Source organism: Drosophila sulfurigaster, chromosome 4 (assembly GCF_023558435.1).
Source record: "Drosophila sulfurigaster albostrigata strain 15112-1811.04 chromosome 4, ASM2355843v2, whole genome shotgun sequence".
Lineage (NCBI taxonomy): Eukaryota > Metazoa > Arthropoda > Insecta > Diptera > Drosophilidae > Drosophila > Drosophila sulfurigaster.
In genome coordinates this window covers 875,004-901,422 of record NC_084884.1, presented here as the reverse complement: position 1 = coordinate 901,422, position 26,419 = coordinate 875,004, and the positions used below count along the sequence as shown (strand labels likewise).

The 26,419-nt window shown below is 36.2% G+C and overlaps 1 protein-coding gene across 1 annotated transcript; it reads left to right on the top strand.

Annotated features, from left to right (window-relative positions):
- Positions 1 to 14,921: 14,921 nt before the first annotated feature.
- Positions 14,922 to 25,382, top strand: LOC133846883 (protein Gawky; the record flags this gene model as incomplete). The annotated part of the gene is given in 13 exon segments (XM_062281593.1): positions 14,922 to 15,104; positions 15,107 to 15,488; positions 16,297 to 16,443; positions 16,484 to 17,433; positions 17,436 to 17,759; positions 19,843 to 20,229; positions 20,301 to 20,573; positions 21,499 to 21,680; positions 21,738 to 21,882; positions 21,943 to 22,142; positions 22,199 to 22,493; positions 23,128 to 23,816; positions 23,818 to 25,382. Coding segments are annotated over 13 exon segments (4,212 nt in total), but the record flags the coding sequence as incomplete, so codon positions are not given.
- Positions 25,383 to 26,419: the final 1,037 nt, after the last annotated feature.

Here is a 26,419-nt window from a genome sequence, read left to right as displayed (position 1 = left end):
GTGATGTTCTTTACCACTTCTTCGTATCCTGTTAACTTAACTGGGAAAAGCCAGACGAACTTGGAGAATGCATCGACTACTGCCAGTATATACTTGTAAGCTTTTGAAGTCACATCCATGGGGCCTAGATGGTCGATATGCAAAGCATGAAGAGGTACATCTCCCTTGTCAATACAGTGCAAAAACCCTCTTGCTTGCCTAACTTCTTGCTATGGATGATACAACGGATACAATTAGAAATGTATTTTGACACCTTACCCTCCAAGTGTAGTATAAAATACTGCTGCTTAATGCTATGCATTGTCTTCTGTACAGCAAAATGGCCATCTTCGTGGGCGTTGGCTATCACCTCACGCTCCATCATCTTTGGGACCACCAGAAGCTCGTTTCCAGCGACTTGTTTAAAGAGTAGACCTCCTTTCATCTTGTAGTCTTCGTACGGTCCTGCTTGAAGGCTTTGAACAACTGCCTTAACATGTTCATCCTCTTGCTGAGCCTTCACCAAGCGAGCATTAAGTTCCGTTGACACCATAAGGACATTCTGTGGGTAGCGACTTAGATGATCTACGTGTTTCAGTAAAGCCTTGTATGTAAAGCACCCATTGCTGCACATCTCTTGGAACATCTTCTTTGGTCGTTGCTTGTTTAAAAGCTGCACAGTCGGTTACTAGCTTGAATCGAATTCCTAGCAGATAAAGACGGAATTTCTTTAAATATGCGGCTTTAATTTCCAAACAGTAGCTATGCTTCTTAGATTCAGCTTCGGACGCCTTTTTGCTCCAGAAGTTGACAGGATGAAGCTTTCCATCAAACCACTGCATCAGCATTGCTCCGAACCCTTCTTTGGATGCGTCAGTATGTAACTCAGTAGCAGCCTCTCTGGCGTATATGTGCAAGATCGGTTCACAAGTTAACAGCATTTTTAACGATTTTATTGACTCCATCTGTGCAGGACCAATCTTAAACTCGGCGTCTTTCTTCAATGCGACTTCAGCGTATCGGGGAATAAACTTTCTTGAAAAAGCTTTTCCAGCCATTCGCTTACTTGGTTCTTAACTGCTTCTGCTTCACCTGCGGATGAACGACTTGGCGACTGACGAAATGGTTTTATAACTCCATCTGGCGTAATGCTCAACTCGATTGGGCACTGCTTTCGTGCGCCAACTCTTTAAAACTGTTGTCGATTAATTCCATTACCTTTTCTTTGTATTGAGGCGCCACTGCAATGTCATTGTGCTCCTCGAATACGCTGAGAACATCACCTGAATATTCCATTAAGCACTTCTGCTCAGAATCAAGGCTTTCGAATATGAATCCATTGGCATCAGCTGAGAACTTGAATTTCTTGATAAAGTCATATCCCAATAGCGCACTATACTCCATCGCATTATTTGGCACCACCAAGAATTTGTGCTCTGTGTGCAACTGGTCAATCTTTACACGCGCATTGAAAAAGCCTATTGGCTTCGTGCATTTATTGCCTAAGCCACGCAATGTAGATGCACTTTTCAACATGTCAACATTGTTCATCTTTTCCATCACGTTTTCATTTACAAAAGTGACTTCAGAGCCAGTGTCGAAAAGACAGTCAACACGCACATCATTTATAAGGATTGTTTTAGACGACGATGATCTGCAACAATGTGTACTTTGTTGTTACCTTGAGTACAATTGCGGGATATATGCCCATTCTCATTGCAACGGAAACACTTAACTTCGGCTTTGCATTCGTTTCGTTTGTGATCTAGTGAACCGCAATTATAACAATGCTCTTTACGTGATTTGTTTGCTGCATCTTTGCTAGTATAGCCCACTGTACTTGAGTCACTGTTCTTCTTCTCGTTACTCTTACTTTCAGGTTCTTGTGTCAGTTCATAGATTTCGTACTCTGCCTTAAGTGCCTTATATGTCATGCACCGGTACATAGCACATTTGTACTCGCTTTTTATCTGTAGGCCATTGACAATGTGACGTATCACTGCTGCCTCCTCGACATCGCCTGTACTTGCCAGCTTTTTCATTTGGATAATATATTCATGGAACGATTCAGACTTTTTCTTTTTACGATCGCGCAACAATTGATGAATATCGGCACTGTTCCAAGTGCACTTGAACTCTTCAATTAGCTTCTCTTTCAAGTTTTTAAAGTCACACACCGATTCCGATTCCAAATACAATTTAGCCGCACCAGTCATCTTAGCCCTAGCTTGGACATATTTTTGTTTTTCCGACAGTTCATATGCATCGGCATTGCATTCGAAATTTTCAAACCATTTCAGCACTGGCACCGTTGTACCGTCAAATTCGTTAATAATTTTCTCAAAACCATTGGCCGCAATCTTGACGCGATTCTCCCTTTGCTCATCTACTTCCACTTTCAGCGCCATTAGTTGGATTAGCTGTTCCAACTTGGAAGATACGTTTGTGTCACCTTGCAACGCCATATGAAAATCAAACTTCCTTGTGAATTTGTTGTTATTTCGTGATCCCCTTCCATCTTTTCTTCTTTAATACCTAAAATTGTGTTTTCCCTTTCTTTATCTTGTGTATGCTTGTGTTTCGTATTCTTCTGCAATACACACCAAGCACCAACTCACTGACGAATACACACAATTGTAACGGCTTTATCTTCTCTCTATACGCTTTGGTACGCCGTTTCTGTCGCTATTTCACCACTGCACGCAATCGAGACTTTAATGTTCTGCATATACACCGACGCGATCGTTTGACCTTGAACACTAAATTGTTTCTTTACTGTTTTATTTCAACTTTGGGCTGATTATTGTAATTTCTTAGTCTCACAACTGCACAACTTTACAACTTTTGACTCCAAATTACCAATAATCAGCTTTTTCAACGTAGACGACTTTTCCAATCTGTTTTCAAGTCACCGATTTTTAATTACACTCACGCACACCGGACCGGTTGAGCCCACAAATGTAAGATTGTTATAAGATTGTTAATAGTTTTATTTAATATAAGTACGCGGGTGGGAGTTTTGTAATATAAAATACACGTTTCAGATTAAATGTTTCGAATTCTATCAACTTAAATATCTGACGACCGTTCTGCTTGCGACTTTCTTCTTTCGCGTTCTTCCTCGACTGTCCTCTCCTCCTCGTAGCCTTTAATACCACTTTGCTGCTGCGGTCTGGTAACTGCTGCGTCTACATACTACTTTACATATATAGATATAAGGTACAAGGAAGAAAAATATGGCGCGAACACGACACTTGCACAAAATGTATGGAGAAAAAGTGTATTACTTATCTTGACAACCAATTTCTTGCTGGGGTCGAGCGATATCCAATGATCCTGCTCGAAGGACCAAAATGTGTAGGGGATGTCTTCTTGGTAAATAAAAACACTTTCACTTCTATAATATTCGACTTGTAACTTATTTAGTTACGTTTTATTCAGAAACTTGAAAATATACTTATCATGTGCACAAGAATTTGAAAACATATGTCGGAATGCAGAAAAGCACTAAAAGAGGGCAGGGTGACCTGCATCAAGAGAAATCAGATCAGTGTGACTGCGCGTGTGACAAGGCTTTTGTCGCTATCGATAACACTCGATCGACCACACTGTTAGCTGGCCTGAGTGGTCACACCTGCAGTCATCTGGAATCAACAATAGGTACACATATAAAATTATTTCAAATTTTGTTAATTTGTTTTCTACATCATCGTCACTTCTTATTATTCGTAACTTTTCATTTATTGTTTTATGGAACCTTTTTATGTCGGATATTTCAATTTTGCTTGTGGTAATGTTAATTTTTATATTTTCTTCTTTTAACCGAATTTGCAATACTGCACTAATAAATGCTGAATCTTTATCTGCTTTTATCTCTAAGGGTTTCCCCATTTCATTGAGAACTTTTAATAAAGCTCTTTTGGCTTCTAACCATAGCTTGCAAATAAATGTCGACCGTTTTTTTTTGTTGTGCTCTCGTTGCGAGCACAACCGAAAAAGTTCATACTATCTCGCTCTCGCTCTGAGCAAGAGACTTTTGCTGTCTTCATTTCTGTTTTCTGTTGAGCGCTTTTCGTTGAGCTCCTTGTATTTCGGTCGTTCAATGAGCAGTGCGTAAGGAGCGGAACGAGAAACGCTCGCACAAAGAGTCAGCAAAAGACCGATTGACCGAAAAACTCAACGCAAACGGTCTTCACACTTACTTTCGTTGTTGTTGCGTTCGTTTTGCAGACGAAATACAGTAGAATCCGGTTATAGCGACTTTCAAGGGACCGTCGTTATATCAGGAAGACCCACTAACCAAAAGGAGAAAAATAAAATGTTGTTTATTTTATAGTTGTCATAGGTTTTGAAATACAATTAATTAATGTTTTAATGTTAATGTTTAATGTTTTCGTCATAATAACCGGACGGTTTCGTTATAACCGGATTCTACTGTATTTCGTCTGCGAAACGAACGCTTCACGATTTGCTTGCCTATGCGTGTGAATGAACCGAAACAAAACAGAATAGAAAAAAGGGTTTCGGTCTGAGCGCCCATAAAACGGTTGCTCTCTGAGTTTTTCGCAAAGAGTCAGAGAGAGACACTTATTTGCGGACAACGAGAAACGGTCGACAGTTATTTGCAAGCTCTGCTTCTAACCAATCTCTGCTTTGAACTTCTATTAATTTTGCGAATTTTGAATATACATCTATACAAGAAAGAAATTTTTTTATCGATCATATAATTTTGTGTCTCTATGTTCCGTTTTAGCTACATTACAAACTTCACATTCATTAATTAAATTTTGTATTAATTTCTGATAGTCATGGTAATAGTACTTTTCCTTAAACCAATTAATTGTTTTTTAATTCCTGGACGTAACAGCTTTTATGTGTTTTAATATTAACTCTTTAAACTCTGCAAAAGTTTGTAAGTCGATTAATTTCCAGCTTGTTCTTTTATCATATCTTTAGCGTATTGATTGGTCATTTCCTTATAAGAAATTTTATTGTTTAGTTTAAGGAAATAACGAGTTGTTAGAAATTCTATTTGTTAAAAAAAATTTAAAGGTCTTTCGGTTATAAGTATGTGTTGTTGACTATCCTCTTGAGCGCTATGTATAGTTGCTCCTGTGCTAACTGCATCTTCTCCTAGGAAAATCTCTTCTATTTTGATACACGAAAGTGCATCTGTTACATTATTTTCTTTTCTTGGTAAATATTTGATTTGATAATCGTACTCATTTAATCGGAATGAATCTATGAGAATGGCTTCTCGAAATTTGGATAAACTAATATCGGATCGGACGTGATTAAAACTTTGAATTTTTCGAATGCAGTTTCTTTAATTTAATTGTCATTGGTTTTGCAATAGTTGCAAAATTGGGGATAAATTTGCGGGAAAATCCGCATAGACCTAGAAATGATTTGATTTCCTTGGTGTTTTAGGTATTGGAAATTCGAAAATAGCCTTAATTTTGTTCGGGTTTGGTTTTGATTACATGCCCAAGGAAATCAGTTTCCTTCTTCATGAATTCACATTTGTCCAATTGCAATTTCAAATTTGCTTCCCGAAGTTTTAAGAAGACTTTCGAAATGAATGATATGTGCTCCTCCAATGAAGTGGAGTAAATGATGATATCATCTAAGTAAACTAGACATTCTTTGAAGATCAGATCTTCAAGTAGGTTATTCATGCAGCGCTGGAAAGTCGCTGGAGCATTTTAAGCCCAAAGGGCATACTAGTAAATTCGTAGTGACCATGCTTGGTTGAAAAGGCGGTTTTCTGATTGAGTCGGGATCCATTTGGATTTGATGGAAACCCTTTGCGAGATCGATCGTAGTAAAGTATTGGCATTTGCCTAGTTTATCTAAGATCTCATCCATATTTGGTATGGGAAATTTGTCATCAATGGTTATTTCATTGGGATTCCTGTAGTCAATGACTAACCGGAATTTTTGTTTTCCTGAAGCATCCATTTTCTTCGGAACAATCCATATGGGTGAATAGTAAGGGGATTTAGATTTCTAATTATGCCCTGCTCTATCATTTCATTGATTTATTTGTTGACCTCTTGATCAATAAGCCTGTGGATACTTGTAAGGTCTTTTGTACATTGTGTCTTCGTGTTTTGTTTGAATCGAATGCTTAATCGTACTAGTGAAAGTCAAATTGTCACTTTCCTGTACAGGATGTCGCTAAATTCGTACAAGACCTTTTTAATTTTTCCACTTCTTCTGTGTTAAGATGTTCTAATCTGAACTCATTACACTCTTTTAACTCGTCTTCGATTGCGAAGTTGAAGGGTATATCTTCAGTTAAGGGTGGGTTTAAATGGTTTTCTATATAAGTTTCTTCGGAATTTTCTTCACTATTTTGAAATGTGAATTTGTAGTCTCCTAATGCGACTGTTTCGTTGTTGTAGTCGATTTGAGATTTACTGGCTTTTATACTCCCTTTCTAATAACACCGTAATTTTTAGAGAATAATGGGCTTTTTCTCTGTCTTTTTTTATTGAGGTGTCCCTCGAATAATTATAAGGGTTTTGACTTTGAGCTTCCTTTAATTTTTATTAAATTCTTGGTGAAGATTCTGATTATTTTGATTTTGATTTGAATGGTTATTTTGTGATTTAGAATTGGACGTATCATTTGAATGAAAATTATTTGATGAATAATTTGCATATGATCTATTTTAATTTCTGCGATTATTGTTTTCGCTTTTAGGGTGATTTTGACTCTCATAAGATTCATAAATCCCTTCTGCTTGAGCAATAGCTTTTAATTTGCTTATTGTGGTGATATCATGCCTTGCCAAGGTCATGTATATTCTGTCAGGTAGTTTCCTAGTTATTACATTCTTAGTAGTTGTTTTTAATGCATTTGTGTATAATATTGTAGTACGGGGTTCATTATCTAATGCTAACTTATTACTGATTATATAAGATTTGCGTTCGAGTTCTTCTACAAACTTACGTAGACTTCCGTTCCAGTTGGTGATGTAGAGTCTTCGCAGCAATTCTTCATAAGGTGTCTGTGTTTTAAACTCCTCGATTAGCGATGATCTTAGTGATATCCAGTTATTGGACTGCGTCACTTGGGCTGTTCTCAAGGCTTCTCCGTCTAACTGCCTTTCGATGGCTCTGAAAATTATGCAACATCTTGTTGTATATAGAAATAGGATGAAGTTTATCCTTTTTATAAAGGCTGACAAATTTTCTGCACCATTGTCAAACCCTGGCACATGTTTGATTTGATTTAAGCTCTGGTTTAGGTGTGCTTCTGTAAGTTCAATTGCCATTGTTGGTGGTTATTAGTTCACACACACGTGGTTTTTACTACGGGGTTTTTGAGGTTTATTATATCGGGTTCACAATGTTCGTTTGTTTAACCGTTTTGATAATACGCTCACGCACGTAGATGTTTTTGGCGGATATGTTTTGTATAGTTCACAACGTTATACGCGTTTAACCTGGACAATGTTAGAGTCCTTTAGCAGTCACGACTGTTTGTTGATTAATCACTATTGCGACATATCCTACCGGCTGCGCCAATTATGTTTTCGCGTAACGCGAAGGTTAAAAACATAAAACAAGGATTTTATTTTTAAATAACTTGTAGACGAACTTAATTGGTATTGCAAGATTAGCGGGCTACGCGTCTTGTCTGAGGAAAGTGTCTTTAAAACTAACTTTACAATATGTTGAGTTTGAACAAGAAACTTCTTATTGCGACTAAGAGCTAACATAGCTCTAATGTTTTGTGTATGTGTTAGTGTTTTAATGCTGAGACCTCAAATTGCACCAGAAAATTTTAAGTGGCGTGAAGTGAATCTTTTTGTTTGACGTTAGTCGCCGTCGCGAACAATTTATGTTTAGAATGTGATCTTTATTTGAATGCAATTGGACCTTTTTGTTTGTTACGATTGGTCGCTGTCGTAACATATTTATGTTTTGAATATTATATGATCTTTATGTGAATGCAATAGGATATTTTGGAGATAGGGGAATAATTACGAGAATGTGTCACGTACGAGAAATGAGTGTGGTGGTGGCTACAAAGTAGAAAAGATAGCGGAAATTGCCGGTGGAATCATTTATGTACTTATATATATGTATGCTGTGTCACATATATACTCGTATAAGGTACGAGGGAAAAAATGTATGGAAAAAAATGTATTACTTATCTTTAACCAATTGCTGTTGCTTGGGTCGAGCGATATCCGGCTCGAAGGACCAAATGTTTGTAGGGTGGCGTCGAGTAGGTAAGTAAGAACACTTTCACTTCGCTAATTTTGATTTGTAACTTGCACAATGACGTCTTTATTAAAACTTGTACAAAGAACACCTGGTCACACCTGTCATCATGTGGCATCAATAGAGCTTTTAGAAGATGGAATAATTCCACCGTCTCGGACCTCATACAATTCTCCTGTGATGACGTCACTATACCCCTACTTTGCAACCTACATATATAGAGAAGACCGCATTGTCTATTATTAATATAACGAATAACGAATTCGTTTGGTGCTGTTGTAGGTTTCATATAGTAGCTGGCTTCTCCTGCTTTGCTCAATAATATATGGGTTTTGAAAATGGATAATGTGCACCACTATATAACAATAGTACATTAAGAAATCGCCCACAAATGGGTAGACTTTGTAAGAGGAGTGGAATGTGAACGATGAAAGAGAAAGGAAAGGAAAGGAAAGGAAGGTAGGTTAAGCAAGTAAGAAAGTTACAGTCGAGTGTGCTCGACTACCCACCCATTTTGAATAAAAGCAAAATATTGAGGTATTTTTTAAAAATACTGAAAATGTGCCAAATTGTATTTTTGTTATACAGATATAGTACCACATTCGAAATATACTATAGACGGCATAATATTTGAAACAAACTTGATCTGCGTGCAAACATAACAAATGCTGTCGAAAAAAATCTAGCTCTATCTCTTATAGTCTCTGAGATCTAGTGTTTCACACGAACAGACACACAGACGGACAGACGGACATGGCTAGATCGTTTCAGCTATTGATGCGGATCAAGAATATATATACTTTATAGGGTCGAAGATGCCTCGTTCTACCTGTTACATACATTTCCTGCCGTCACAAAGTTTATGTTTTATTTAAAAATTTTAGATTTCTCCAATCAATAACGATATTTCCGTCTGCTCCGAGTCGAAGCATAGTATAGTATGGGGAGAAAGATTCTAAACACTCACTCAAGCTCAAAGCAGCTCCAGCTCGTCGTATTTCGTCCAAAGGCGACAAGGAAAAGGCAACTCCTGTAGCTCAATTTCATGTTAAAATTGATCGTCCGTCTCCTTCTGCTACTTCGTCTGCCAAAACTCCTTTATTGCCGAGACGACTTGCCGACGCTCCAACACCCCTAGGTGCAGTGCATCGTCAGGTAACCACACGATCTGTCCAGGCGAAAATTAGTAAAACCCGTACAATGGCTCTCAACAACTTTGTCACCGTTTCTGACAGACTGGTTCAATTCGAGAGTCGGGTCAGAGGGCCTGCAGCCGAGGACGACAACGTACATATGTACGAGATCCGTCGTGACCGGCTGCAAATCCTCTGTGACAATGTAGAGGCCGCTTATGCCACATGCGCTGATGAATTGCATAGAGACAAACACCCAACGAGAAAAGGACAAACAAAAGGGAAAATTCGGCAATGGCACAGGATAGTGAACAAGGCCGCCAGGAAGCAGACGGAAATATCGATATTGATTGGAGAAATCTAAAAGAAATAAATAAAACATAAACAGCAGCGTGAAAGTTTTTGTTTATACTTCACAGTGGTTGGGCTTATATGGAGCCACGACCATAAATATTTCCCGTAGAGATATCGCTATGAAATTTTACCCAAAAATCTAAAAAATATTTTTAAGAACAAGTAAGAAAGTTACAGTCGACTGTGAGATACCCGCTAGATATTTAGAATAAAAGCAAAATATTGCAGTATTTTTCTCAAAATATACTAAAAATACAAAAATATGCCGAATTGTATATTTGGTATATCGATATAGCGCCACATTCTAAATAAACCATAAACGGCACAATATACCAGATTGTCAGCCAAAGCAACTAATACCCTATGTCCACTTCACTCAGTTTTTAAAGTCCCGTTTCGGGGTTTCCATTGGCACGAACCGAGAAATATGGGCAATGGTAAATTTCTCAATATGGCCGCTCTGAAATTTCAGCTATTCAAATGTAAACACGAGTTAGCGAACAATTAAAAAAGCACGCGCATTTTAAAATGGAAAATTTTCTTAAATTGCAGGATTTTTATGAGGATTTTGACGAAGTGGAGGAAAAATTAACGGAGTATAGAGTATAGGCCATTGCCAATAGTAAAGAAATCGCCATCAGTCTGGGGCTATGTACATAAGTAGATTTGCTGGCAGCAATTAGAGGTGGAGAACTATCGATGGCACTATCGACGCTATCGATGGTTTGGAGCTATAGCACCGCCATCGATGGCAGCCCTGCACTATCGATAGTTTTGCACTTGGCGTCTCACATCACAAAGAAAAAATATAGCTGAAAGTGGACATCAAAAATACAGCGCAAAGCAAAAATATATTGGAAAGCAAAAATATTGTTGAAAGTGAAGAGTAAAAATAAGTTATAGCATGAAGAAGTTCCTAACAATTGTCGAAAAGGGTAAGTGCAATGTATTTGTATTAAGTGAAATTCAGTAAATTCAGTTTTTTGTTTCTAATTTCAGATGAACGAAACGGATCTGGAACTTATAAAAACCGTAATGTTTAAATTTTTGTGCGTACCCGCCACATCAGTGGAGTCCGAGCGCATGTTTAGCAAGGCCGGACAAATAGTCTCCGATCGCCGAACTCGACTGAAGGAGGAAAACATTAACATGTTATTGTTCCTCAATAAGAACAAATGGCTCTACGAAGAAGCTAAATGAAAATGTTTATTAATTAAATGAAATGATTTATTAATTCGTATAACATAAAAGCAACAAATAAAATGTATTTTTTGATTTTGAAGAGTTAAGAATATAATAAAGTTTTGTTTAAATTTCATATTATAGCTTTTTTACATTTAACAATTAAATAGCGTCACACTATCGATAGCACTATCGACACTATCGATGGTTTGAGAGAAAAAATCGCTCGCTATCGATGGCGCCGACTATCGATAGTTCTCCACCTCTAGCAGCAATGTAATATTTATATAAATACATTTACTTTTTAGCAACGGCATGGGTGTTTTTGGGAGTGCGATGTTCCTGGAAACAACGAATAATTTTTGAAGATAATTTTCGAATTAATAGGGAGGAGTTTGGCACCCTTGTGGAGCGCTTTGGTGGATTGGCCAAAAGGCACATTTCTCCTCCCATAACTCGAACAACATAGCCTCGTGGATGCCACTCCACGATATTGACGGCTTTCGAGTTTTTGGCTCATCTAAAATATGAAAAATTTGCTTTAAAAAGCAAAATACAATTTTTATTTTTCTATTTTCATACCTTGGCGCACTTAAATGTCACTTGTCATATCGATCAAAATATCGCGTAATTACCCAAAAAGTGCGTTCGTTATTTCAAAGTAGCTCGCGAACGTAGAAAACCGACTTTTTCTTATGGGTTTTACATGGGGCGAATATAACATTCGGCCTGAACGGAAAAACCAAAGAAAACGAAGGTTTTGGGTGCAGTGACAATAGACTATAAGACCCCTAGTAAGTAGGATCGCAACCAAATTTTCAGGAATCACAATCGCTATATTCTATATACAAAAATACGCAGTCTAGCTTTAAAATTATTTTTAGTTTGTGGTGACGGAAGGGGGCGTGGAAAAAATTTGAAACAAATTTGATCAGCGTGCAAACATAATAAATGCTGTCGAAAAAATAATAGCTCTATCTCTTATAGTCTCTGAGATTCAGTGTTTCATACGGACGGACGGACGGACAGACACACAGACGGACATGGCTAGATCGTCTCGGTATAAAATACTTTATATGGTCAGAAATGCCTTCTTCCACCTGTTACATTTATTTCCTGCTGGCACAAAGTAATCATACCCTTCTACCCTATGGGTATAATAATCAGGCATGCTCCGGTATTCACTTTTCGTTTAGGGACTAAAACCGAGATTTTCGTTTTTAGGTGCTCTGGTTTTCACAAATTTTTGGTCATCCTTTTAATATCGAAACGTTTCAATTCTTACTTCTGAAACAGCTGACTTGTGTTTTGGTCAGAAGTAAACAAAGCGAAAAATGTCTTTCGTATGTCCAATTTCCTGCGTGGATAGAACTCACATAAGGATAACTTTATCCTGCATAGATGATTTCTGCTTCCCCTGAATGATATACATATGTGTGTGTTAGTTGATTTCATTCTGGTGATTTCAAAAATGTTTGTATACAATTTTAGCACTTAAATAATGTAATTAAATAAATTAAATTTTAAAAACATATTTTAGCCAACTTCAGCAAATTCAATGCCATCCGTTTCACCATAAGTATGGCAGCTTAGGCGATAACTCATGGTGTCGGATTTATCGGTCGCTCACCAAAACGAAATTTGTTGTTGCCGACGGCAAAATTTTATTTCCAAATTTGAGGTGGGGTCAGAAATTAGTCGTTTTAAAAATAATTACAAGCCTAATTGATCTTGTGGCGGTCTTAAAAGAACGATAATAAACCAATGAGTCAACTATTTGTATTCCTTTTGCAAATAAGATCCGATTTAATGTAAAAAGGCATTTACTTTTCATTTCAGCAAGACAAAATTGCTCGTTTTGCAATTCCCAAAAATGTTGTGAAAGTGAAAACAGGAGCACCAATTTTCCAATTTTTTGAAAACGAAAAGTGAATACCGGAGCATGCATGAATGTGTGGTCACGAATTTTGACATTTTACAACTTCCGTGCCAAAATTAGGCACATAAAGGTTACAATGTAGCGTATTAGCCTATTTCCACTGCACCAAAAACCTCGTTTTTTCCGTTAAAGTCGAATGTTACGTTCGCCCAATGAAAACCCATAAGAAAAAAGTCTGTTCTTTAATTTGTGGAGCTTGCAAAATGTAGTTTTTTTCAGGTCATTTATTACGATCATCTAAGAGCGCCTCAATTAAAAATTATAATTTTTAAAGATCATGTAAATATATTAACATTTCAATCGTACCCAAACTTCTTTTAAAATAAAAAAGGCCTTATAACGTATTGATGACGTGACTTTGTTGTGGATATTTTTATCGAAGAATTTATAACCTTCAATTGTTTTAGTATTTTTCAATATTTATAATGTGGTCACACAATCATTATAAAAGAGAGTGAGCGAGAGTTCAAGTGTTTCTTTAAGTATGTGAAAAGTAAATATGAATATAAAAAAATAATAGTAACATTTATTTTCTTTGTGATATGTTCGTATATATATGTATATACTGTATATCTACATTTATAAAGTAAACTTATTTGAACTACATATATTCTTTTTAAATGCATAAAAAATTTATTCAAACATGTACACACATCAAAAGTGTACAATGTATCTGTCCTATTCGTTTCATTAGTTGGAATGAAATAGTTAGAAGTATAAAAGAAGAGTTGCCACGTTCTGTGTATTTTATATAAGCTACTGTTGCCGATGTTTTACAAAATAATTCAAGAGTGTTTATTATTTTAAATTGTAAAAATTGCATTTTACTTGTCGACTAAATTAAATTTTCATTATCAAATATGAAAATGATGCAATTTGAATGTTATTTACAGTAGGTGGCAACATTGGAAAATCAGCCATTTATATTGTAGTAATTGTACCGTCCCGTTGAACGTGTAGTTTCGAGCATTTTCGTTAAAAAGAGGTTACAAAAAGGCAATTAAGACTTATACATTTTAGTGAGTACATACGAGAGATCAATATAAAGTAGTGATTGATATGTGCACTTTGGAGCTATTCGGGAAACACGAATTAAATATAACATATAATCATACTCTTCAGCATACACATGCATGCAGACATACATAAATTTGTGCACATACATACATATATGTACATATGTGAAAACGTTCAAATGGCTTGGCTTCACACAAACATATTGTGTATGTGTATTTATCCCTACAGAAAGGCATATGTACATGTGTGTATCTATATTTTTATATGAGTGTTTTAGAATATGTGCATAAATATATATGGATATGTATATATATATATATATACTGAAAAAATTGGATTTAATCGATACTTGTAAAATCATTAAAATGAAAGGGCTTTAATAAATTACTCAATTAAAATTATACAAAAATAAAAAGCTAGTTACCTGCTATATATGTATACATATACATATTGTATATGTGTGTGTTTGAAAAAAATAGTTGAGGTTTGCTCAACTGATTTTCAGCAGCTATAAATATGTATGTAGTTTAGATTGTATTGTATAATTACATATTACATACATACATATGTGCGCGGATATGTATTTCTAATGCAAAGCATATGTGTGTGTATCTATGCATAAGTGTGAAGAGAAGTACAGACTTAGCGTGATTGCGTCAATGACTGACTGACCAGAGTTGTCAAGTTTGTTATATATGTACATACATACACTCTTAAATGTGAGTGAATAAATCCATAGAATATACACGAGACTTTCATCCATCACCACACTTCTTTCTATAAGTATCGTATCGTGTATATGAACTTCTATATAAATATCGAGTATAACTGCACGTATTTTAAATTATTTACTTCGGACATTATTAATTTAAATAATGTTTATTTGTTTATTTAAAGGCTTCAATACACTGAGCAACGAATCGTATTTTGGAACTAACCGAAATATCAACAATAAACAAGCAGGAAAACGATTTAACCATTGATAACAAAATTTTACCAAAGGCCGTGTGAGTTCTTTTATGACAACGATGATAGCGGTCGCCAAGTCGATTCTGGAATAGTCGCGATTGCATTCGGTAATGGGAATGGTACATCATTACAACCCACTATTACTACTACAATTACTGCGAAACATCAATTGGTCAAATTGAACATAATGCGCGAAGCGCTTTTTCTCAGGACGGCTGGGGATGCCAACATGTTAACCAAGATACTAACTGGGAGGTGCCTAGCTCACCCGAACCGACCAATAAGGATCAATCAGGGGGCCTCCAATCTGGAAACCCAACATCAATAATGGCACCGATTTATGGGAATCGAATTTACGAAACGGAGGCCAACCGCCCGCACAACAAGTACCAAAGCCATCGTGGGGTCACACTCCATCATCAAATTTGGGTGGGACTTGGGGTGAGGACGATGATGGTGCGGATACATCAAGCGTGTGGACGGGTCAATCGACAGGTAACACAACAGCATCAGCTGGAACAACTGTGGTTGGAGTAAGTGCTGCAAGCGTTGGACCATCAGCTTCTGGCCCGCAATGGGGACAGAACGTTGTCGGGGTTGGCGTCAATGTCGGATTGGGATCATCTGGTAATAATAGTAGCGCCACATCTGGAACATTGCCTGCAGTGAGTGCAGGATGTAAGTACAAATCTATTAAGTATTCTGAAATGTTTCAATTACTAGGGGTACTAGGTATATATATATATATATTTTTTTTAAATGGCTGCATAATAGGTAGTCAGGCAGGCTCACGTTCCTCGCTTCCATGTATATTTACGTGGTATAGATTTTTGTTTTGCAGTTCACATCTAATGAAGAATGGCAATTTGAAACCGTTGCATAACTTGCAACATGTTAACTTACCCTTTGACCTATGCGTTTTGGTTCGCTTAGAGAAGACGGAGGATTTTTTCGCAGCAAAATGTTGAATATCGTTACTATTCATCTAAAAATTCTCATTATCCACTTGATTCACTTACATAATTATACTAAAAATTCCTCGGATTTAAGAGTGATTTTATTAGTTGCTTTTTTTAGTAATATTCCCATATTGTTGTATTTCTTTAATTGCATTAACTGTAGTTAAAGAAAAACTTCAAAATAGAATAAAATACAATTATATTTCCAATAAGTGATAGTAGTCTTCTCCCTTATACCTGTTATAAATATTAATATCAAAAGCGCAGCTGCAGCTATCAGGTTATAGTTGCAATGGTTGACAATCTGGTATATCTGAATCTCTATATTGTATTTTAAATGTAATAGTATATCGATCTACAAAGCATAGCCTTTGGTATATTTTAGTATTCTTTGGTACGTTAATTCGGTATATTTTAAGAACATTCCAGCACAACGTAATGGTATAACGGGTCGAGCACACTCGATTGTATATTTTACCAGCTGTTTTCCATATATCCTAATATCTTTTGCTTACATTCATTTCTAGGTGGAAGTGGCGGAAACAATATTACGGCACCGGGAACAGTTGGAGGCAATGTTGGTAATGGTGGTAATGGATGGGGAGATCCCCGCGAAATTCGTCCACTGGGTGGAGGAGGTGGTCCCATGGATATACGAAATGTGGATCCGCGTGCGGATACCATCACAATGCGGGTGTTGGCGCCGGTCCATCTGGGGTGATCCACGCGATTTACGCATGATTGATCCACGTGATCCGATTCGAGGTGATCCACGCGGCATATCAGGACGTCTTAATGGTACATCCGAAATGTGGGGACACCATCAGCCAATGGCTCACAATCAGCAACTGCAGTCGCAGATTAACAAAATGGTGGGATCAGGTGTTGGAGCGGCTGGTGGTAATGTGACAAGCTCAAATCTTATAGCTGGCGCGGTATCTAGTAATCTTGGCGGTCAGTGGGGATCAGCTCAAGCTGTAGTTGGTGGTCCCAAAGATATGACGAAACAGATATCTGGTTGGGAAGAGCCATCACCACCACCACAGCGACGAAATCTACCCAATTATGATGACGGCACATCTCTATGGGGACAACAACAAGCTCGCGTACCTGGAGGAGGTGGCAGCAGTGCACACTGGAAAGATATGAACGAAACCATGGGACGATCACATTTAATGCGAACGCAAAGTTCCAGTGGCACTGTTAATGCTAACAATGTGCCGGTAGGTGGCAATCCTAATAATCCAATGACAAACGTGGTAGGCCCGCAAACGCGTCTAGCTAGCGCTATCGGTGGACCAAGTGGACAGCATGGTAAGCCTGACGCGACTGCCATGTGGGTGCATCCAAGTGGTAATGTTGCAAACAGAAATAGTTCTGCCGCGAACTCGTGGGGTGAAGATGGACACGTTGGTAATTCCGGTAATAATTGGATCGATGATAAATCAAGTACAGCTATTTCACAAATTGCTGCTAACTCCTCAAGCTGGAATGATTCACCTGGTGGTTGGGGTAAACAACAAACGAAATTGTCAACAAATGCAACTACTGGATGGAACAATGCAAATGCAACTGCTGGGAATGTTGATGGTGCTGATCTAACATCCGATTGGCCTCATGGCACTGGTCTTGTTAATAAAACACAGCAACAGCAGCAGCAACAAAACAACTTGGTGGTATTAATGTCAATGTGCTTAGTACAGAAATGGTTAAGCAAAGCAAGCAATTTCGCATTTTGGTGGAAAATGGGTTTAAAAAAGATGACGTAGAACGCGCCTTACTGAGTTCCAACATGAACATTGAGGAAGCAGCTGAAATGCTACGTGCCAATGCGAATTCATCATCCTTAGCTATGGAGACGGGTTGGCGACGACACGATGAAACGCTTGCTTCGTATGCTGACCACTCGAATGCAACAAGCAGTGGAGGATTTCCACCACAACGCTATCCTGTTGGTGGCGGAGCTCAACCTTCGATGTCATTTCCTCCGGTAAGTACTAATATACTAAATATAATCGAGTCGAGCTCAGTCGGTCAGCATGTTCTTTGGTTTTTGTAATTGCTTTTCTGTGAAGACGACTGTGTTTGTTTGAGTTATCTCAAAATAGTAGAAGGTTGAATTAAACGAAGAATGGAGTAAAAAGAACTTAAGCCTTTCATGAAAAATAATAATTATGTAGTTGGGAGGACTACTTTATGACTACAATCATCTTTAAGACAAGATAAAATTTCCATTTATCATTATCTGCTCATTTCTTCATTTTCATTCTGAGTATGTGTATCTGTTACCGGAAAAGTTATTACATAAAAATAATGATTTTACAGTAGTAACCACATTTAAAACTTATCATTCTAACCGATGGGAACACAATTTATAAAAAGCAAAAATCACAAATTGTTTGAGCGTCTGGCTAAATCTAATTTTCAAAAATTGTAGAATAAGATCTATATAAAGTTATAGTATTAAATGTAATTTATTTTTGATAAGATGGACTAAAAATGTAACAAATGTGTAACGATTAAAATAATCATACATAATAGGTACCCCTATTGTTGATTCCTTCAGAATAATATTGCTGTGTCAACAGTTGAGATATTACACTCATCACCGTCCATATGTGCATCGAGATCTTGTATAATATAGATAGAGCTGTAATTAAAAAATTGGTTCCAAATATACATTTCGGAATATTAATTATAATTTCAATACAGAGCTCTCACTGTCACTTCTATTTCTTCTCTTATCGGCAGATGAACACGATCAACGATCGTTAGCACTTTTATACCCGCTACCCATAGGGTAGAAGGGTATTATAACTTTGTGCCGGCAGGAAATGTATGTAACAGGTAGAAGGAGGCATCTCCGACCCTATAAAGTATATATATTCTTGATCAGCGTCAACAGGCGAGACGATCTAGCCATGTTCATCTGTCCGTCTGTGTGACTGTCCGTCCGTCCGTATGAAACACTGGATCTCAGAGACTATAAGAGATAGAGCTATATTTTTTCGACATCATTTATTATGTTTGCACGCAGATCAAGCTTGTTTAAAATTTTTGCCACGCCCACTTCCGCCCCCTCAATCCAAAAAATTGAATAAGAAGATTTGCGAATTTTGGTATATACAATAATTACTATAGTATTTATGATTCAGATAAAATCGTCGAAGTTATTAAAGAAATACTTGTGTATGGGCAAAAACGCCTACTTACTAGGGTCTTAGTTGCTTTGGCTGACAATCTGGTATATTGTGCCGTCTATGGTATATTTTGAATGCGGTACTATACCGATATACCAAATATACCATCCGGTATATATGTATTTTTAGTATTTTTGCATCATATTCGGTATATTTTGAGAAAAATACCGCAAAATATATTTCACAGTCGAGTACACTCGACTGTAGCTTTCTTACTTGTTTTTTTTTTTTTTGAAAAGATCAACGTTTTCCTTCAATAGTTTTGTTATGGTCAATGTATTCATTTTGCAAGTGCACTTGGCGAAGAACTAACTTGGGCGAATTTTGATACAAACAATCAAAACTACTGTATTTTTGATTCCTGAAAGTATGGTATCATATGATAGTTGAAAATGTTAATCAAGATATAATGTTATATGGCAAAAATTCGACTGTAGTTTTCTTTCTGGTTTTATTATTTTTATTTTTATACATCAATCAGAAATACAGTAATACTTATTAAATTGTCATCATTGTTTTTGTGGCGTTATGTTGTGAATCAAATACGCATTTTTCTACACTCAGTAGCGATAAGCTCTTTATACCACTTTCGTCGTACTTTATTGGGTCTCTCATGGAATGCCTTTTTCACTGGAACTTCTACATTCATACGTGCGACACATCTGACCCAGAGTAATAGTTGTATTGAAAAACGACGTGTTCACACACCCTTATAGTATATGTGCCAGTCTGTGAAGGGTCTAAAATAAGGAGTTAAAACTGCTATCTTAAAATTATGTGGCTGGGTTTGTTTCTCTTGTCCATATTCATCTATTCTTACGTTGTTGCTCTGGCCACATTAAATTTATTATTAATTTTGTCTTTTATCTTTAGAATAACTTATTGGCTAATATGAGCGGCACTGGCGTTGCAGGAACCAATAATCCGAATATGGCTGCCTTACAAGTGCAAAAATATTTGAATCAAGGTGTTGGGCCACATAATGTCTCCGTCGGTGGAGGACCTCAGTCAGTTAATGTGAATGCACCAAATGCATCAGTCGCATTTTGCCAACAAAACGCATCAAATGCGATGTCAGCACCAGCAACAGTAAATATCACTTCGAATGCGAACAATCAACCATCCGGTCAGCATATTCGTATGTTGGGACAGCAAATACAATTGGCAATACATAGCGGATTTATATCGAGTCAAATATTAACACAGCCCTTAACGCAAACAACTTTAAATCTATTAAATCAGTTACTTAGTAATATAAAGGTTTGTTTGATCCTTTTTAAAAAATATTGGTAATTTATTAATTTTATATTAATAAACTTATTTATTTTTAGCATCTTCAAGCAGCGCAGCAATCTCTTTCTCGTGGAAGCAATGCTAATCCAATGGCTGTTAATGTGGCCATAGCTAAATATAAACAACAAATTCAAACATTACAAAACCAAATCAACGCACAACAGGCTGTCTACTTAAAGCAACAAAATTCACAACAACAACAGCCACAGCACTCATCTGGACATTTAAATAACGTGTCAAATGATTATTTAAGAAATCACGATGCAATCGCAACTCTTCAGGGTAATTTTTCTGAGCTGAATCTTAACAAGGTATGATCTATTAATGAGACTATTTGTCAATTTTATTAATTTTATAACATTGAGTAATCTATAAACAATAGTTAGACTATTAGACAATCTGTAAGCTATATATAGAGTGAAAACTACCATGAGCGGCCAGCTTTAGTTGCATAACTTACGTTCGTTCGACATTGGGTTAAGTATTTCAGCGGTATTTCACCCGTTCAGTTTATTTATTTTTACAGTTTCCCCAATATTTGTTTGACTAGACTGCTCAGGGCATTTAACTTGTTGGCTACCAGTGAAAGTAAAAATAGTGCCAATGCTGGCCCTGACTTCGAAAATTATAATTGATGATTGTCTTCTGCATATTCTGTGGCATTAGAAAAGAGGAAGGTTTTAAGGTTTTCAATTTAAACCAATAATTCAAAACGCTGTTTAATCCCGATTCGTCAACCTAGTCACGATATGTTGATGTTCCATCTCTTTTGGTGTTCTGGCCATTGCCTTGCTCTCCTTAAATGCCTGTATTATCGCTATTTATATTTCTTCCAAATATCTTTATATCTGTGTATGTTAGGTTCCGTATCAGCGGTATCTAGACAAATTCTTAAAACTAACGGTAATAATTAATACTTTTGTTTGCACTCGGCCGCTACAAATCCAAATACATAAGATCAAGTTACCAAATTCTATATGAACGGGATGCTCCAATTAAAGCGTTTTAGAAATGCCATTTGGGTTTAAAAATCAAGGAGCACAACAAATTTCTTAAGAGAACGGAACACACTTACTTAAGACCGTATTAGAACTTGAAGTTTACAGGAGACATATGGAACAAGCAAAAGGTGGCATCTCCCATCATCTGAAGGCTCTTACTTTAATATATCGTGAAGGAATGAAAAGATTATATATTAATTTCAATTTGTCTTACTTGTATTCATAATATTTATAGCAAAGTGGATATCAAGGTGCACCCAATCAGCAATCTCGATTAAACCAATGGAAGCTTCCAGTATTAGAAAAGGATAGCATTGCTCCAGATAACACCGATTTCTCAAGAGCTCCCGGTACAACAAAGCAAACTCTTTCAAGCAATTCCAACAACATGGGAGCGTTGGGTTTACAAAATGATGGGTAAGGGTGTACGAGGGAGAATATTTGCATTTATAATACATTTTTCTTTTAATGTAGCACTTGGTCAACTGGACGTTGCATTGGTGATGGTTGGCCAGATACATCAAATGATAATGAGAACAAAGACTGGACAGTCGCTTCAACAGCGGCAGCTGCTTATACCGATCTAGTGCAGGAGTTTGAACCAGGAAAGCCATGGAAGGTAACTGTAGAACTGCAGCCTGTTATCAATAACATTCCCAAGCAGAAGTTTATTTTTAAGGGTTCTCAGATCAAAAGCATTGAAGATGATCCCAGCATAACTCCTGGCAGCGTAGCTCGATCTCCATTGTCTATTAATCCGACGCCAAAAGATGCTGATATTTTTGCCAACACTGCTGGCAAAAGCTCACCGACTGAACTTCCACCTCTTAGTTTGTCGTCGTCGACTTGGAGTTTTAATCCAAACCAAAATTTTCCTAGGTAATTAATTATATTAATTAAAAATATTCACATATTTATCATATTTATATGTGTAGTTGGTCAGACAACGCTCAACAGTGTGCCACCTCAGAGCTCTGGACTAGTTCTTTAAGCAAAAGCGCGTCTCGAGGACCTCCGCCTGGGTTGAGCACAAATAAATCTGGTGGAGTAGGTGTCACTACAGCAACTACAGTTTCATCATCCGCAATTGCTGGCAGCTCCAATGGCTGGCTACCTAATCGTGGTATTCCCAACACTAACACAACTTGGACTGCAGCCAATACTTCTTGGAATTCTAGCTGGCTACTTTTAAAAATCTTAATGCGCAGGTAATGTAAAAAATACTGACAAGTTGAGAAATCGATTTATTCTCAATTGCCTTATCAGCGGTGCTCTTGTTCTCACATTCACAAATTGGTGCTTCCGAGTTCACTTTCACTATATCATATCTTGTTGGTGGAATGTAAATTTTATAAATTTAGTTGAAGTAAAATATGTTTAATTTAATTACGTAAATGCTAAAAGTGCACAAAAATGCTAAAAGTGATTAAAATGTGTTAAAATAATAATATTCTGTGGACTTAAATTTTAAAACTATAATTTTTGTCGGCAATCTACTTCAGTGTTTACAACTTATACTACAAAGATTTTTGTGTAGTTCCAATTTTTCAATGATTAGAAATTTGTGATTTCCCAAACCACCAGTTATTGCAAGACACCCCTGAATAATACATCAAAATCAAATTATAATATGTCGCACCGCAAACCTTGACTTCGAAAATTTCAATTGAATAGGTTGCAGCACTTAAAGCCAGCGGAATGAAAGTTGATTAATAACCGAATCATTCAGCTTAAAATTTGTTGGCGGAATGAGCTGTGGCACCACCGAATGGAAATCGAATGGTTGCGATTTCTGACATTCACTTTTGCGTTTGCTTACTATAATGAATGATAATAATGCTGATTTATTTTGCTCTGATTTCAGATTGATGGCTCTACCCTACGTACCTTGTGCATGCAACATGGCCCTCTTATCAGTTTTCATCAATATTTGAACCAAGGAGTTGCCTTATGTAAATATACGACACGGGAAGAGGCCAATAAAGCGCAAATGGCATTGAATAACTGTGTGCTCGGCAACACGACAATATATGCGGAGTCACCAGGCGATAATGAAGTTCAGAATATATTACAGCATTTGCCGCCACAGGCTCCGTCCTCGACAAATTCGACAATTACATCAAACGGTAGCGGAATTTCTGCCAGTAACAGCAGCGTTGGTTCCGGTACAAACTCAAACTCCGCCACAAGTAGTACCAGCAGCAGCAGCAATGCATCCAACACCGCAAGCAATACCAATTCTGCTAACGGCACTGTGGTTTCTATTGCAAGTCCACCTGCAGTCGTCGGAGCGGTTGCATCGTCAGCAGCATCTATTAGCAACAGTAACAGCAGTAACATTAATAATGTAAATTCTACTTCTGTTAATGGGACAGTTAACAACGGCAGCAATTCTGCGACCAAAAATTCTTCTAGTGGAGGCAACAATCCAACAATGACATCAGGACACGCAAATGTTTCTACTGTTTCTGCAGCTGGCAACAATTCAACTTGGCGACAGGCACCTCCGACTCAAAATCAAGCTCTACAACAGGGTGTAAATAGACCCCCGGTAGGAAGCTGACTACGATTATATATCTCAATTTGTTTGTTCCATTGTTGATGATTAATTATGTGCAGAAAATCGAGACTCAAAACCATAGATTTTAACGAAAAAAAAAAAAGAAAAATCACACACACTCACCTAACAAATCTTGATTTAAAAAAGATTGATTCAGTATGGAAGTCTATAAAGTAGATCGACTGATAAAAGAAAAACATAGAATTTTGTATGCCTCTAGATTTATTATTTTTCGTTTAATGTTAATAGACTTTAGGGCCTGTATATGTAAGAAAAATATACAAATACACCGAAAATAATTTCAGCTTAATATACATACCTTAATAACAATTTGTAGACATCCAATTTACCATATATTGCATACAAAATGAAGAGGTTCGCTCAATATTAATATTTGCCCATTATTATTAAACTTTAATAAAATAGTCAAAATGGAAAATATCGGAAGTGGAGTATAAGAAACGTCAGTCTCAGTTATGCACACATTATTAACTATGTACAAGCAAGCAGTGGTTAACTGTGTGAGTGCCTCCAAAGACTCCAAGTATACATTAATTCTACTGACTGTTCTTTTTAAATAGAAGGACAAAAATAGCAAATTAATTTAAAAATGTATAAGAAATCGCAAAAAGTTAATTACAAATTTTTTAAGTTTTTTTTACCATTTTACTGTCAATATTCTTAGACATACTATAACTAACATTTTTGAAAATTTTTGGATTTTAGTCCACTTTTCGAATGTTCACAATTTTGTTGAAATGGGATCTTTCAGGTAGGGCAACAAAATTTGTCGACTGCACGGACTTCGTCATTTTTATCGTCTTTTTTTTTAGACTTGGAGTTCATGGTAATTAACCAATATATGCTTATATATATAAATGCTTCCGTTGTCGCGAGATTCACGGATGTGATTATCTTTGGTATTTAAAAAAACTATTGAAAAAACTTCAAAACACCAAAAACGTGTATACATCGTTTTTTTTGTTGTTAAAAATTGTACAATTTGTTTCTTCAAATAGGTTCCCATTAAAATATAACACATTTTATTTAAAAAGAATAAATATCGGAGGTATTGACACGTATTTTAAAAGTTACCCCACAATGTCAAACATGAAACTACCTCTGCTCGCTACTGTACGTAGAGACTATGACGAAATGAATGAATGTCTAACACAATGAGTTTATAAAAAATTTAATTAATTTTTTTTTTTTTCATTTAAAAAAGGGATGAGAAACGGCAAAAAAATAATACCTGTGTTATATAAATAATAATAGGAAGTTATAATCTATTATGGTTTTGCTTTCCCTAAAGCATTCCCACCGAAAAATTCGGTTAAACATACACAAAGTTAGCTCACAATAAAAATACCAATGAAGTTAATTAGAAAATCAATTGCCTTTAAATAAATATACGTACACAACATATATTTTTACTCTTGGAGCATAAGTATCGGGAAATAATTCAAGTTAGGTTAAAATTGTCAAATTATCGTTCGTATTCATTTTTAAAACACAAATGCAAAAATGTGGACAACAAAATACTCATCATTCAATAAAAATTCCAATAGAACGAAAAACCCCAAAAACAAAGACAAAGACTCAAATTGACTTCAACATACCTATAGATATTTTGAAACCTTTAATTTATTTTTATTAGTTCGAAATTTTTCTTCATTTTCCATATCGTAAACTATATTTTAGTAACCATAAGTCCTTAACAATTGTTCCTCTTCAAGTTTACAGTTTTGGTATACATACATATTACATATGTATTTTCCATAATATGCCTCTTAAATCCATTTTACTTATTTAACTTCGTAAATAGTATGTACGTACTAATTTATTAGAATGTTTTGCATGTTTCCAGTGACGAAACCGAAATGACGTATATATCTATGTATGCCATAAATGCCAATACATTTGTCGATTATTTGCTTCGCTTACAATTACAGTTAGTACGAATTTTATGTATTTCAGTAACACAGTAAAATATTAACGTAGTCTATACAACATGAATCAAACATCTATATACATCTTAAATATCAAATAATTAGGTATCTTTAACAATAGCAACTAATGTCAATAAGCAATTATTCATATACATTTGTCGTATGCAATGATCAGTTGCAAGAATTGTATTTTCAATAAGTATACATACAACTAAAACATGCTTATTAATTCCAAATGGGTAGCAATTTTATTTATGTACATTTTGGTATAATGTTTCGCACAAAATGTTTGTAACCAATTATGTACACGTGTGTGTGTAAGAAATGTTAGTTAAAAATATGGAATTTACGATGAATTCTATATTGCACTTTTAAACAAATTCTAGAATTGTTTTTAGGGTAAGGGTAATAGTAAAAATGTAAAAAAGAATTCGTCGTTGATCCTAGAGGACGCGAGCCCTGTTTTTTGACTCCTACAAATTGAACCTCTAAATGAGTATGAACACAATTGAATTTCCGCTTGTGGTATTGAAATTAAATTTAATTTTTGCGTTGAAACGTTGTGTTCAACGTTTGATGTCTCGATACTTCTACAAATTTTCGGAATGAATTTATATAATTTGAAGGTTTGTCATTTGTAACGCATA